Source organism: Hydra viridissima, unplaced genomic scaffold, assembly GCF_058129835.1.
Source record: "Hydra viridissima isolate aposymbiotic clone 2 unplaced genomic scaffold, HvirCarnegie_v1 scaffold_1, whole genome shotgun sequence".
Classification (NCBI taxonomy): Eukaryota; Metazoa; Cnidaria; class Hydrozoa; order Anthoathecata; family Hydridae; genus Hydra; species Hydra viridissima.
The window spans coordinates 30,159,698-30,175,524 of NW_028324300.1; the positions used below are offsets into that span (position 1 = coordinate 30,159,698).

Sequence of the window (15,827 nt, forward strand, 5' to 3'; positions counted from 1 at the left end):
TATGTTTTTTGGATGAATAAGGAAAAAATGATGAACAGAAAGAGCAAAGAGTTAGACAAAAGTTAGAGAAAAATATTGGTTAAAGAAAAGTAAGCAAAAGTTTGTTTCTAATAAAGAAAAAAATGAAGGCGATATTTGTTTAAAGAAATTGATTAAAATGGTTGCACATATACAGTATTAGACACTACAAGAAGAGCAAGAAAATATTATTTGTAATTTTTAACATTATGAATAAAGTCCCAACCACCATTACACTTTAATAGAACATTATATTGAGAATTATTATTGTAAGAATTTACTAAGGGCAAACGACACAACCTTAACCCATTAACAATTAATCTATGCCCTTTCCTAACCAAACTGTCCCCCGACCCTTATAACTCCTTAACCTCTATAACTCTCCTTAAACCTATATAATTCTTCATCACACAACACCCCTCACTCTAGCAGAGAACGTTCTACCATTTTTCATGCAACAAACAGAACAAAAAAACCTTCCACCCCCCCACCCCCGCACATTTAAAAGAAACATTTAAAATAACTGTCCTCACATTAATCGATATATAATGTAAAGTATGGGTACAATATGCGTACTGCGAAAGCTCAAAAATGAGTTCTAATAAGATCAAGGGAGTTATATGTGGTAGCCCTCTATCCCTGTTTTTGATAAGGCTCCCGTTATTATCCGAAAGGCTTGTTGAAAATATAAGGGCTAGAAGAATCGCCTTTTAGAAATTTCTAGAAGAGTCCAGAACGTTCAAAAGTATTTGAATGTTCTTTGAAAATGGAATGCTCATTCCACAACATTATAGAATGTTCCGGGATGTTCTAGAACATCAAGACAACCATGTAATATTTTAACAACGTGGTCCATTCGAAGCCTTTTTTGTATGGCTAGTTTAGGGTAATCCTAATGTCAGTGACGAAAAAAATATAAATCGAAAATTTAGTGTGTAAAATGCACTTTGTGTATTGTTAACAAAAAGTTGATTTGATTTAAATTTTATATAACACCCAAATTTGAAATAGGAGAATATCTTGCGAAAAAATGAATCAGTCAAAGAGCGAGAGGAATGTTTACATTCCCAACAAACGAGAATGAGCACCGAGAGAAGCAGAGAAACCAAAGAACAACAAACTGAATGAATTAAAAAATCAAAAATTGCGGCATTATTTTATAATAAGACTGAGAAGCGTGTACAAGGACAAGTAAACACTTCAACTTAACAAATGAAGCTTTCCACTACGACTTGACGAAACAAACTCAAACATGTCATAATCGAAAAAATGGATAACATATGCCAATATCGCAACGTGAAAAAGTTCAGAAGAGAAACACCAGGATTCTGTTCCATGAATGGGAAAATTTGACTACCACCACTGGAAGCACTTTTGCAGGAGCCTCGATATAACATTACTGGGGAAACTCAGAAATCGAAATTCTGAAATGATGGGAAAGGCTCTACTCATACTCTCATAAGATTTTCTAGAAATACTTTCAGTTATCTCCCACTCAACACCAGCAGACGAGATCAAGACATGCTTTAAAAAGTCACATCTCTGGCAACACACAAATCATACAACTAACAAAACATATGAGAGTTGAAAGGCGAAACAATAGCACATTTCGCACAAAAATATTTACAAATAGGCGAAGGCATGTATCCCATTGAGCAGACGACCGGACTTGTTGAACTCAACGATGATTTTTATGACATAGCAACTACTGAAAGCGAACTTAACCGATCCGAAGTTGTTTTTTCAAAGAGCAACTTTGATAACTAAAAATAAAAATATTGACGGTATCAACTTGAACATTTAAATGAAAATTCTCGTGGAGGAGAGAAGTTGATCGTACGAAAAATAACGTCAAAGGTATATCAAGTTCCTTACAGAATTCTTACTGTAAGGAACTTGATATACCTTTGACGTTATTATAATTCAACTATCGAAAAACAATATGTATCCTCAGAATACCACTGATTTCTACTGAACTGTCGTTCAAAAGTGCAATAGTTCTGAACATTGCGAAATCAACCTCAATTACTCCTGCTTCTATTACGTCAGCTATATGTAGTTTTCTCTCAGTAATAAATAAAACCTGACATTCTTTTGGCTTTATACAGATTTTTTTTACTAGTTCTTAATTCATTAAGTAATGTGTAACAGAAACTTGGTACAACAACAAAATGCACCATGTAAAGAATGTTTCTTATTTAGGCTGCATAATCAAGAGAATTTTTTTAAGTTGAGTTTAAAGTAGTTATAAAATTGGATTTTAATGTAAATGGCAATTGAATTATAAATGACAAAACAACCCTTGTTACTTTGTCGTCGTGAAACTAGACTACTGTATATAAAACAATTATCACTTGATATGATTCCATTAATCCAAGTTTTCATTTTTTAATGTCGTGGACGTTAGAGACTGGACTCGCGTTTTGAGTTTGCTACAACAAAAAAAACAGACCTTTTTTTTTAGATTAGTTCACGTGGCTATGAATGGGTAAAATCTTCTGAAACGAAAAATCAGTCGGTACTAAAGTGTATGAAATTTTTAGTTGAAAGTCAAGGTGCATTATAATTACTACGACTCTCATCATCAGTTGTCATAACGGCAGTTTTATTTAAGGTAAGATTGGCATCAATGATTAACTTTTTGTTCTCACAGTTCATTGAAACGCTCTTTTTAAATTTTGCCAACCCAGCGACAGCTGAAAGATACATAAAACTTTCATATACAATTATTCTTTAGTATGTAGTTATTTTTTAAAGATTTTCAAAGATTTTCATAGATTTTCATAGAGTTTCATAGATTTTCATAGATTTTTCATAGATTTTTCATAGATTTTTCATAGATTTTTCATAGATTTTCATAGATTTTCATAGATTTTCATAACTTTTCATAGATTTTTCATAGATTTTCATAGATTTTTATAGATTTTCATAGATTTTTATAGATTTTCATAATATTTCAAAACATCTGTGGAATAAATTTTTTGATTTAGAAACTTTTTAAAAAAGTTTCTCATTTCTGTCTTTCACAATCAAACATAGATTATTAAGATTTCTTGCTGAAAAAAAAGTTAAAACAAACATTTTCTAAATGTCGAATTAACTTTGGGAACTTTTGTTTCGTGTTTTTAGTATGGCGTAACAAAATTAGCGTACTTTTTATGTAATTGTACTTGTTTTTTTATATAAGAATGAATGGATTTGATACGAACATTTTCTAAGAAGATTCGACTAGGCTTTTGTAGATTTCAATTTGTCTTAACTGCTTTTTTGTTGCAGTTGAGGCTTACTATTCTATTGTACATCAGTAGAGTGAAAATCATCAAAATCCTAATATTATCAAAATCTTAATATCATCAAAATCTTAATATCATCAAAATCTTAATATCATCAAAATTTTCAAAGACTATTTTGCTGCATTTGAGATTAAAGTTGATCGCATTTTACCTGTTAGCTTTCTAATAGTGCCAGTCAAAGTTTTTTTGAAAAGCCAAATTACAATTATATACAACAGTACTACGCAGTTGATCAGAAAAATCTTTTATAAATAACATCTGCTGAGATGATTAATTATGGTACACTACACTTTATTGTGATTACGCCTGAGTTCAAACTTTGCCAATCCACAACCAGAGTGCGAAATAGGTTATTTGTAAACCATTTTCAACCCTATGTCAAGAATTTCATATAAAAAAACAATTTTGCCATGCTGTGATTTATTAGTCGATAAGCACGACATTGACTGTTTGACCAATGCCTTGTTTTCTTCCAATATTATCAGTGAGCAGAATATTATCAGTGAACAGAATATCATCAGTTAACAGAATAGCTAGTTATATAGTAAATAATTAAGGCAAAAATATAAACTGGAAATTATTTAATAAATTATTTTCCTCAAAACATGCTAATTGTAACGAGTAAATAACTTTTTCCGATAATTTTTCAGAGTTTATTTAACCGGGTTTATAAAGTAGGTGCGTCGACGTCGACATTGTAACGTCGATCGTTATAATAGTTTATAAAAAAGTAAATTAGATTTCTCTTATGTTGGATTAAACTTTGTAAACTTTTTTAAAATTTTTTTGTAAATTTTTTTGTAAATTTTTTTGTAAGTTTTTTTTTAAATTTTTTTGTAAATTTTTTTGTAAACTTTTTTGTAAATTTTTTTGTAAATTTTTTTTTAAATTTTTTTGTAAATTTTTTTGTAAATTTTTTTTTAAACTTTTTTGTAAATTTTTTTGTAAACTTTTTTGTAAATTTTTTTGTAAATTTTTTTGTAAATTTTTTTGTAAATTTTTTTGTAAATTTTTTTGTAAATTTTTTTGTAAACTTTTTTGTAAATTTTTTTGTAAATTTTTGTTGTAAGTATTTTTGTAAATTTTTGTTGTAAGTATTTTTGTAAGTTTTTTTTTTAAATTTTTTTGTAAACTTTTTTGTAAATTATTTTGTAAACTTTTTTGTAAATTTTTTTGTAAGTTTTTTGTAAATTTTTGTTGTAAGTATTTTTGTAAATTTTTGTTGTAAGTATTTTTGTAAGTTTTTTTGTAAGTTTTTTTGTAAATTTTTTTGTAAATTTTTTTGTAAATTTTTGTTGTAAATTTTTGTTGTAAGTTTTTTTGTAAACTTTTTTGTAAGTTTTTTTGTAAGTTTTTTTGTAAATTTTTTTGTAAATTTTTTTGTAAATTTTTTTGTAAATTTTTTTTGTAAATTTTTTTGTAAATTTTTTTGTAAGTTTTTTGTAAATTTTTGTTGTAAGTATTTTTGTAAATTTTTTTGTAAATTTTTGAATTTCTAATTTTATCAAAGAAATACTAGACTAATTAATAAGATGTTTAATTCTTTTCATTGATTTGAAAATTCATCAGAAAAGAAATGGTTCTGAAAGTTCATGTCTATCAAAGATTAGCAGATCATTAACTCAGAATGATTATTGTACGGTTCATTTCATAGCCGCAGGTGTTTGTTACGTGGCAGTTCAATTAAAGATTATTTATAAAATATTACAAAAAAGATCAACCTCTTTGTCTTCATTAGCATTGAGTATTATAATTTTTCAATCATAACATTTAGGCTTATGTTGTTCATATTACTCAAATGTACTATTTTGCCTAAAGTCATATTTAAAGAATAAATAATTTTCCGCTCGGCTATTCCAATTAATATACTGAATAGAGTCAATGGAGTGTGTCGAACTGAGCTTTAGGTTAAGTAATAGAATATTTGATAAATGCTGTTTTAAGTTGCTCAAAAAAAAATTGGTGTGTAAACTATTTTAGGCTTATATGCGCACATGTCCATGTTATTTTTTTATTAGAGAAATAATATATGAAGATCTAAGAAACCAGTTGAAAATCACGAAGTAATTGTGCACAAACAATTATACAGAAGAACTTTAAACCTACGAAAAATTTGTCCTATTATGTTCTTTTCACTTATATAAGCACAATTACGTCCGGAAAATAATGGAGTAACCTCTTATAAAAAAAAAAGTTTCGTGAATGTCAAATTTATTTTTTTTTGTTTATTTAACATATATATTGACACAATGTGCTTAGTTATTTTATATAACCATATCATAATAATAAAGATATAGATGATGGTGCAGTGCATGTTGTAAAATGTTTCTTTTTAATTTAGAAACAGGAGGATACGGTCTCATAACGATAAATTTGCAGTGTATTACAAATTGCACAATTAACATAATTTCATAAAAGCCCATAAAACTGCAAATTTATTTATCTCTTAGTTAAAGAAAACTCCAGCCAAATAATTTATCAATAGCCACCCATCATAACTTAAGTTTTTTTATGTAAATTATACAAAAAAAGTTGTTGAGCATATTAAAATATCTGCTTTGTGAAATTCACACACACTTTACAAATTGATAATTCTTACCTATATTTTAGATAACTTTTACCTAAAATTTTGTAATTTGAAAGTAAGGATTTGTTCGAAACTTTATTACTAAAAAATTAAGGGACAGTAACAGTTTTTTTTTTGAAATCTGGTGTGAATTGCAATAAAATTTTTTTACTAACATTTATTTCCTATATAAATGAAATCATATATGACATAGAGTCAGAGATTTTCCGTTTTTTAAGCATCAAGGTTTTTTGATATACTTTATTTGTGTGCTTATTGCAAATTTTAGCTGTTTAAACACCATTGATTGCAATTAAATATCATTTTTAACAAAAATAACATATCATTTAGTAAAAGTGGAAGCTTGTTATTAAAACTGCACCAAGTTTACAGCTGATTAGTAAAATTCTTTTAAAGCACATTTTCAGAGCAACGTAGCAATCAATTGCAGTTATTTTATGATTTTTTAAAATTCTCATGCAACATTCCAGCATTGGTAAACTTAAAAGCAATCATCTGTTGACTTCTACCGGAACCTGGTCCTCTAACCATTTTAAGCTTAGTTTCAAAAAACCATATCAGGCAGCTCATAGGTTGAGAAAACAGGTTATGAGTCAGCCTACCAATTTTTAGCTGCATCAAGTAAATTCAGTCATGATTAGTCAAACAAATAAAAAATAATTTAAAGGAACTGAGTATCTTCTGGGGTCATTGTCTATCATTAGATTTTTAAAAATAAAGAACACAATGTTAAATGCTCTACATTTACTAAGTATAGAGACGGGTTTTTTTAAAATGTTTATTTTAAGTAAGTTTGCATGTTGTTTAATACTTGCTTATTTAATTTCCCATTCTTTTGTTACATACATACATACATTCATACATACATACATACATACATACATACATACATACATACATACATACATACATACATAATCTGTGTGTTTATATAGTATTCATAATTATATGCATAATGTCAAAATGGTAGTAAAAAGGGAAAGACTTGTTGTTGAAAAAATAACAGACACCAAGGTCATAGTGAGTGTTCAATTTTATATTTTATATTTTTTGTATTCTTTATTGTTATGTTTTGAAAAAAAATTGGATGACAGGGCAGCATTTTAAACCAGTTATGAAAAAAAAAAAAAAAAATGGTTTAAAGAAAAATGAAAATGAAAAAAGTTGGTTTTGAAAAAATTTCAATAGATTTGAATAATCATGTGACTATCGATGAAATATGACAAATTTTTAAATTTAATTGTTACACTTTTAAGCGAACAATCTTAAATCTGTGAAATAATACAGCATATTGAGTTGAAATGGTTAATTTTATGCTTTTAAAATGATAATTATATAGCTTTTTAGGAATTAATTCTGAAATTTATTATCCTTAAAATACTCATTTTTTCTATTTGTTTTTATCTGATTAAGAGAGGTGGAAAATTGGTAGAAGATAAAGATCCTGTTAAAAACCAAGGAGCTGTTAAAAAGAAGCAATTAAATATTTTAGCATTATTTTAAGATGAGTATGAAAAAAAATAAACCTAGCTTCATGTCCTGTATTAAATCTGAGAAGTTTGACTGCTGAACTGAAAATAATGTTTCTTAAATTGCTTAAAAAAAAAAGAAGGCAGTTTAAAATATTAGACAAGCAACTAAACTAAAGTAAATAATCTGAAATGAAAAAATTGAATTTTAAAAACTGTTCCAAAATTATAAATGCTTGGTACTATTTGCCTTTGTTTTTTGGTTAGGATAAAATTCAAATGTTTGTTTAGTTTGGTAGTACTTAAATGAAGGAGTATTACTTTTTTAACTAGTTATTGTTTAAGTTATGTAAAGTTGAACAAGTTTCATCTATGTGGATTGAGATAAATGCAGATTACAACATTCGTTTTAGCTCCTGATAATAAAGACAAACTTAAAAGAAGTTCTGATTGCTAAAAGTTTAATAATTTTTTTTTTTCAAAATCTAGAATGGTATGAGGTATTACCAAGTTCAATGGTATCGAAGTTGGGAACCAGAAGACTTTTTAATAGATTACCCTTTAATTATCAAGGAATTTTGGAAGAATTACAAAGAAAGTGAAGTATAATAATATTTTTTTTTAAACATTTTAAAAATTTTTTATAAATGTTAGCAGTTTTATATTTTTACTTGTTTTAATTTAATTATGTTTTGTTACTTTTAATTGTTTTTAAATTAAGATAAAAAGAAATGTTTAATAAGTTTAGGTATTAAAAAAAGTTCACAAAAAAGTTCTTGAATACTTTTATATATTTACGTGTAGTTTTTATTCTTAAGATAAAACTGTTTTGTTATTAAGCTGTTTTATTTCTTTCTCTCAGAAATTTCCTGAAATCAAAGAAGAAAGTATCCACCAAGATTATGACTCTGTATTTGATTCTGTATTTTCACCAAATGATGATCATTCAACATCCACAACATTTCCGGTAAATAGCAACTCTGCTTCAATGGAAGCGCCAATTGATAATGCTTTATTTTCTTCTTTGCAAAATTTTCATAGTGATGAGAATGTGTTTCAAGATATTTTAGAAGAGTGGAAAAATAAACGAGAGATTGAACCAACAATATTGCCTGATGACTCTAGGAAACTTAAGCGTAATCAATCAGAAAGTTTTAAAGAAAGTAATGATGAACCAATTGCTAAATCATCACGTCGTTTAAAACGTAAAGCACGTATGACTGCTATTGCTGCTATTCAGACACAATTGAAAAGAGAGACCACAGATGGGGAGGAGTCAGATGCTTCCTGGAAAGAAGAGAGTTCTGAGTATTCAGATATAGATGAAATTCCAAGTTTGCTAAGTCCAAGAGTCGTTTTAGAAAAAATCACTGATTCAGTTTTATTGAGTAATAAATCTTCTATTAACTCTAATGTAGAAAATGATGCTAACAAATCCAAAATGTTGCAAAATGATGATAATGATTCTAAAGTACTTAAGAATCCAAGTTTCCATAATTTAAAAGCACCAAAGGAGTTAAGTGTAAAGGTTTCTCCACTTGCTACTTCCTCTGTTGAATCAATTGTGTCTAGGCAAGAAACCACCAAAACTTCATCAGATGTGTTAACTGAAGCTCATCTCATTTCATCAGTTCGTATTTCAACCATCAAAACATCTTCTTGTGATAATTTAATGAATACAGTAAATTTGATTGAGTCTTCTTACCCAGCTGAAATCAAAGGTATTTTACCAATAATTAAAGATGAGGTGCAATTACCACTAACTTCATGTAAGTATTCTAATTTTTCTCATAAAAACAATGATTCAACAAGTTTTAAACAGTCACCTTGTTATAACGACCAAGCTAATGAAAACGAGTCTAATAACTTATTGTTAGAGAAGTTGTTTGAAATTTCAAGTTCAGCAGATGAGTCTGTTAAAATAAATTTAGAATCGCCGGAAATAAATCAATCCTCTGAAATTAGTAAGACTTATTCGATCGATACCAGTTATAGTGTTCAAAAAAAAGTTGAACAAATCAGTTTATCTTCAAATCATCAACCCAGTACTATATCCAATCAAAATTGCGTTATAGCATCTGAAATAAAGAAAAACAGTTGTATAATTAGCACTGAAAGTTCTGGTAAATTGAATACTGCTACAACTTTAAACGCGACCTCACCCCCGGCTTGTTCAATTGAAACTAGTCATGGATTAGGAAGAAATATACCGTTCAATTCGGCTTGTTCAACTGTCCCACCCCTTCTTTCCTCATCTTTTAAATCTGCCATATTACCTCCTATTAGTTCCCTACAATCGACGGTTTTTGCAAATATTTCTGCTGCTTCCAATCCGCTGAATTTAAATCTTAACCAAGTACCGTTTTCGTGTAATCCCAACACTAATTGGCAGAACGAGTTAAAAATAAATCAAGGTTTAGCTTCTGGTTCTCAACCATTTTTACAGAGGAGGCTGCGTTTTTCAAGCATGTCCGAAGCTGTGCAAAATCTTCAGCAGGCGAAATTGCAACTGTTGCAAACAATGAACGAAACGGCTGCAAACATCCAATCAGCTAATATTCAATTATTTAATCCTGCAAGTTTGCAGAATCAAAGAACAGACATTAATTTTACAAATATGTTACAAAAAAATCAAAATACAAGTCCTCGTCAAAATTTACCCCAAATGTGGAACCTTTTCAATCAAAACAACTTCGCGAATGTTCGAAATCAATTTTATTTTCAGCAACAAGCATTGCTTCAAAACTTACGACAAGATTTAAGTCAGCAACTCTCATCAAATCAAAATCGACCACCTATTATTTTACGCCCGACCCCCGGAAATGTAGAGGTTTTGCCGCAAATTGTAGACGTTTTTAGTGCTCAATCAAATAATGTTAACAATAATGTTCCAGTAATTCCCAATAACAGTTTACTATTACCTGGCAAAAATAATATATCGTTAGGATCCATCCATGGCAAATCGTTAGATGCTAGTTGTAACATACTGTCAGAATCTAATTTTAACATACCGCCAGGATCCAATCAAGGTATATTGACAGGACCCACTCATAATATTCCATCGGTTTCCAACTTCAACATACCGATAAGACCTTATCCTAATGTAGCCATGGGATCCAATAATAAATTATCCCTAAATTCAAACCATAACATAATCGCTTCTGTTAATGATAACTTTCCTTTTTCCTCTAATCAGATGACCAGTAATTTAACGAATAATACTACTGTATCAAATGTAGCAGGTGTAAAGAGCAATGAATCTATGCCACTCAATAACGGATTGAATACTGGAATTTGTAGCGGATTAGTTCGACGCGGTGTCGAATCAAATTCATCGTTACAAAATAATAAATCTGTAAACGATTTATTGTGGCTTTCTCATCTATCACCATTATTCACTTTGCCCAATCAAAATTGCATAAATACACAAAACAATACGCTACACTATATTCCGAATAATGTAACAGCCGTTGAGAGGGCGTCAAACTCTCACATTGTAGTTTCTTTAGCTGGTCAAAAATCGATCAACGCATCTGTGCCATCAACATATGGTTTTTGCGAGAAATACAATCAAACACCTGCTTCTGGTGCACATGTTAATTCAGTATCAGTTCCGACTTTAAATAATGAGCTGTTACAGATTAAGACTTCTCAATCAAATCAAAAACAGGTTGACGATCAACAAAATAATTTATCGAAGAAGCTTGCCCCAACTCGTTTGCATCCTTTTATCATGAAGAATAGCTGTGTTGAAAAGTCTAAGGAAGTAATAACTATTGAAGATGATTTTTTGGATGATACTAACAATAATGATAGTGAAATCGAGTTTGGAGACTTACAAAGTGCGATTAAAAAAAGATTCTCAACTCAAAATCTTAGGATCATTAGCGATGTTATTGCGACTAAAGTTTCAGAGAAACGGAAGAATCTGCACGAAACTTATTGCCAGCTGAAATTTGAACTCGAACTTCTCCAAGCCGAAAGACAGAAATCTTGTTCTGCTAGCAGTGCTTTGGATACTGCTAAGGAGGAGGTTCTAAAAAAGAGGCTTATTGAAATAGTGAGCAAGGCAAAAAATGCGGGCTGCGAAGTGGTGCATGAGATCTTAAAAAAGGCCCTTTTTAAGAAGTTTAAACCAAACGAGATAAGAAATAACTTTACCACTGCGTTTAGTATTTTACGTGATTTGATTGGTAGCTGGGGCTCTCCTTTAACAACAGACTCAATAAACAAAAATAATTTTGTCGACAATTATGTATTTAATTATCCGAAGTAATATAAAAATAAGTTTTTATAGTATTACTGAATAGGTTTAAGCAGTGTGAAACAACACTCGGATCACCTTAAATATAAAGAAGAATCATGTTGCACATGAAACACTTAAGGTTTTAATCGATATTAAAAGTAGTGAATACACTACAGACAAATATGGTATTAATTTCAAATGTTTGAATAAATTGTGAAACAAATGATGCAAAATAATTTCCTTTTCTTTTTTTTTTCTTTTTTTTTTTTTCTTTCTTTTTTTTTTCCCATTCTGTGCGCAACGAGTTTATGAAGATATCCCTCCAGTATAAAATAAGTAAACAGAAACTAATTTAAACCAAAACCAAAAAAATGTGCGCACTTTGCAGAAAAAGATTATTTGAAACTTCAGTTTAAAATAAGCGAATGATTTAAAATATCAAAATTTCATATAAAACGTTTTCTGTTGAACAGGTTTAAAAAAACTGACTCTAACCGTTGAATCTTTGATTATTGAATTTTGATTGGAGAGGCAACGACATCGAAGAAATAAATCAAGTTTTTTTTTTTTTTTCAGTTGTCAAACGTTGTTCAGCTGTTTATTAGAGCAAAAAAATGGGTCAAGAAAATAAATTTGGAAATTTTAAATTACTTTCGCGTACTATTTTTAAAAAAGTGGAAAATTTATAGTATATCCTAGTCTTTTTTTAGTTTTGGTCTTTTACACTATTGTTTTTAGTTATTTTTTTAGGATTTTCAACATTAATGTTACCTTGTTCATTTTTAATCGATAAATTTTCTTAAAAAATGCATTCAATGCTAAAAAATTATGTAAAACATTTTGAAGATTTGCTGAATTTAGAAGCCATTCGCGCTTTAATATTCATTTCCTGAACATTTTCTTAACTAAAACTTTTTTTTATCTAAATAACCCCAAACATCAATCATATTCAAGTGTTTTCAAAGTTAAAAATTTTCTCTGTACACAACCGATTGATATGTTTTAATTCTATATTCAAGCTTAAATTTTACTGGCTCAACGCATCTGTTTATTTGATGATAAATATCTCGAGGACAAAGACAGTTGTAAATGAGTTTCCTATATTTCTATAGCTGCATAATATGTAATCGTACTCAACTACGAATAAAATACAGTATTATCATACATACTATTTTAAACTATATTTTATGTAAAAGACTTTTATTACAACTATTATTATTTATAGTAAAACCAGTGTATCATATTATTAACAATTGCTTTTATCATGTTTTTACAAAAAAATAGAAAAAAACTTTGTAGTAAAGCCACAAAACCTCTTCAAATTTTAGCAGAAGAAACAAAAAATTATAAATAACTTTCCGGAAAAAATACCTTATTTAGAGTAAATATCTTTGAATGATGTGGATATTGAGATTGATTTACAAGTTATCTGAAAATTCTTCTGCTTTTACTGCAGTAACGTGGTTATACAAAAAACAAGACATTGCCTTTGACTTTCTGTTCTAAATAATGAAGTATGATTTGGTTGATGTTTTGAAACTTTTTTCATTTATCCGAATATTCGGAGCCCTGATTCTGATAAAAGGCAAATTTGCTCAAGAAATGAGGTTATTATCGTGGAGCATGGACTATTTTTAGTACGAAATGTGTGATGAAGTCGGTCTTCTCTCTTCCTATTTACAGCATAGTTTTTATCAAAACGAGTTGTTCATGTATGTGATTGACTTTAAGTGAAACTCAGATGTTAACTTTTTAAAAAAAATTCAGTACCACGAAAAAAGCAGGAAAAAGCAGGGGGCGGAGCCATATAGTGGTTGCTATGGCTCCAAAAAGCATTTTGGAAAATTAGCTGAAACATTTATATTTTGCTGCAGTTTATTTCATTATAGCAATTCATGATATTCATATTTCTTCCTTCGCTATCAAGTTAATTAGGAAATAATTTTTTAAGAGTTTAAAATAAAATCTCACGTTATGATTGCGTCTCACTTAACACTGGTAATGCCTCGTTTATCTTTGTTTCGAGATGCTCGAAAAATACAAAACACACAAAAGCATTGTTTTGACATGTATATGACCTCAAAGAATTAATAATTTAGATACACAAAAAACCTAAACTGTTAGACATGGAGGCATGAGTGTAAACTATTTTTAAAAATCACTTTTAAGCTTGTTAACCCTTCAACTGTGATGGTTGCATAACCATAGATCTACCTCAGTTTGGATGATCTTTAATATTATTTTTTTTAAAAAAAAAATACCACATTTTTATTTGATTTTTCATGTAAAAATTTATCTTAATATTTTATATTATAACTTATGTTTAGTTTGTTCAGTCATCGTGATGTTGTATTCATAAAAATGAATTATTTCTGAAAACGTTGTGAAACACAACGGTTTAAAGGCACTCCATTCTAATATTTCTATTTTGATAGTATTTTTTGGTGAGGTTGTTTGATTGCTTCCATCCTAAGGAATTTTGATTGCTTCCATCCTCATGGCTATTTAGTTAGTTTAATTGTTACTCCTAATCGATAAAATTAGGTGCATTGTTAAAATATTAATTTTACACGTCAAGAAATTTATTTTAAATTTGTTGTTTTTTTCCAAAAAGATTTTTTGAATATTTACATAGACGCTGAATTTACATCTTATTACAAGTTTTACAACTTTTGTTTTACTTGTAATAAGATTTTTTAATTTAAAAAAAAGAAACTGAGAAACAAAAAACAAAACTCGAAGCAAAACAAGAGCGTTAGAAAATGGACGTATGAAAAATCGTTTCACGTAGATATCTCAAACAAAACTGATTAATTGACAGTTGCATATAGGAAAAAAAAGAGTCCATATTTAGATTCTTAATACCCATTTTTTATTAATACTCAAATTTTAAAGAGCTATCATAATAAGCTATTTGAAGATCGCATACCAATCGATCGTAAAGGCTTTGTGAGAGAGGAAAACACAATGTAATGAATGAATTTTAAAGTCTCTGTTATTTTTGCTTTCATAAATAAAGTTGACTTAGTTGTATTTTTAACTTTTAAAAGTTAAACAAATTTTCCTCAACATTTCGTTACATGTGACTGTCCTGTTATAACAGTATATTATAGTAACCATTCCGTTATTAAAAATTCCGTTAATGATTAAATTAGTAATAAGTAAATAGTTTGTGCTTTTAGGTACAAGTTTTATGAAACTAAAATCCTATATATATTACATTCTTAATTTTGGAAATGATATTCAAAATTTCAAGCTCAACGCTATTTCTTTATAGCAAGGGATAAACGAGATGTTACACATTTAGCGGCACCAAAATAAAACTACGCCACATCTAAAAAATTAGGCTCTTGAGATCAATTTTAATTGATAATTACTCGCGGGTTTATGTACGTAACATTCCTTCTGCGTAGACAACAGAGGACTGAGGGCTAGCGTTTGCAAACAGCAACAAGTGTATCTGCTATGCAGTCATAAATAAACATGTCTTTGGAATGAAATAAAAAAACTACTAACTACTGCATCTCAGAAATAATCCAACAATAGATACTTTGAGCTTAACAGTTGATCGCTTTGATCATTTTCTCTGGAGAAGAAACTGAATCCAATGGGCTACGAATGAGATTACTGATCTAAAATACAATTAAGTTTTTTATATTTTTTTAAACTCTAACAACCCTATCTCTTTTTTTTTTTAACCAATTTTCAAATGTTTTTAAACTTTTTAAAAAAATGATTCTGTAAAAAACACTCTTTTTTTTCCATAGAAAAGAACCATAGAATTCAATTAACCGACTGATTATTTTGGAATAGAAATACAATAAATTTTGACATAGATTGTTTGAAAAAACAGGTTGCCTGCTAGCAACAGATGGATCTCTGGACTATTTGATACAGCTAGAAGATCAAATGTGAATACAAAGTGTTAACCTAATAACGCTTGAACTAAATCACCTTGCGTGATTTTGAACACATGGCTTTCTCAATAACAAGTTATCAGACATGGTTCCACTTTTAACTGTATTAGTTATGTTAAAGAGATAAATTTGGTCTGAAGGCAGGTCCTCTAAGACTTTCTCTTCTAAAATCGACTTGGTGTCTATTATTCTCTTTAACAATAATAATATCCGCCACCTATGAACGCATAAAAGAACGAAAAAAAAAAAAAAAAAAAAAAAACGCGGGATAAATAAACCCCCAAGTTTAGTATATGT

General features: G+C 28.9%; 1 protein-coding gene across 1 annotated transcript; it reads left to right on the forward strand.

Annotated features, from left to right (window-relative positions):
- The first annotated feature begins 5,492 nt into the window (after nt 1-5,492).
- Nucleotides 5,493-11,651, forward strand: LOC145192203 (uncharacterized). The gene is made up of 3 exons (XM_080069400.2): nt 5,493-6,918; nt 7,857-7,970; nt 8,230-11,651. The coding sequence occupies exons 1-3, from the start codon at nt 6,847-6,849 to the stop codon at nt 11,641-11,643; spliced, it is 3,600 nt and encodes a 1,199-aa protein (XP_079925526.2). The 5' UTR covers nt 5,493-6,846; the 3' UTR covers nt 11,644-11,651.
- Nucleotides 11,652-15,827: the final 4,176 nt, after the last annotated feature.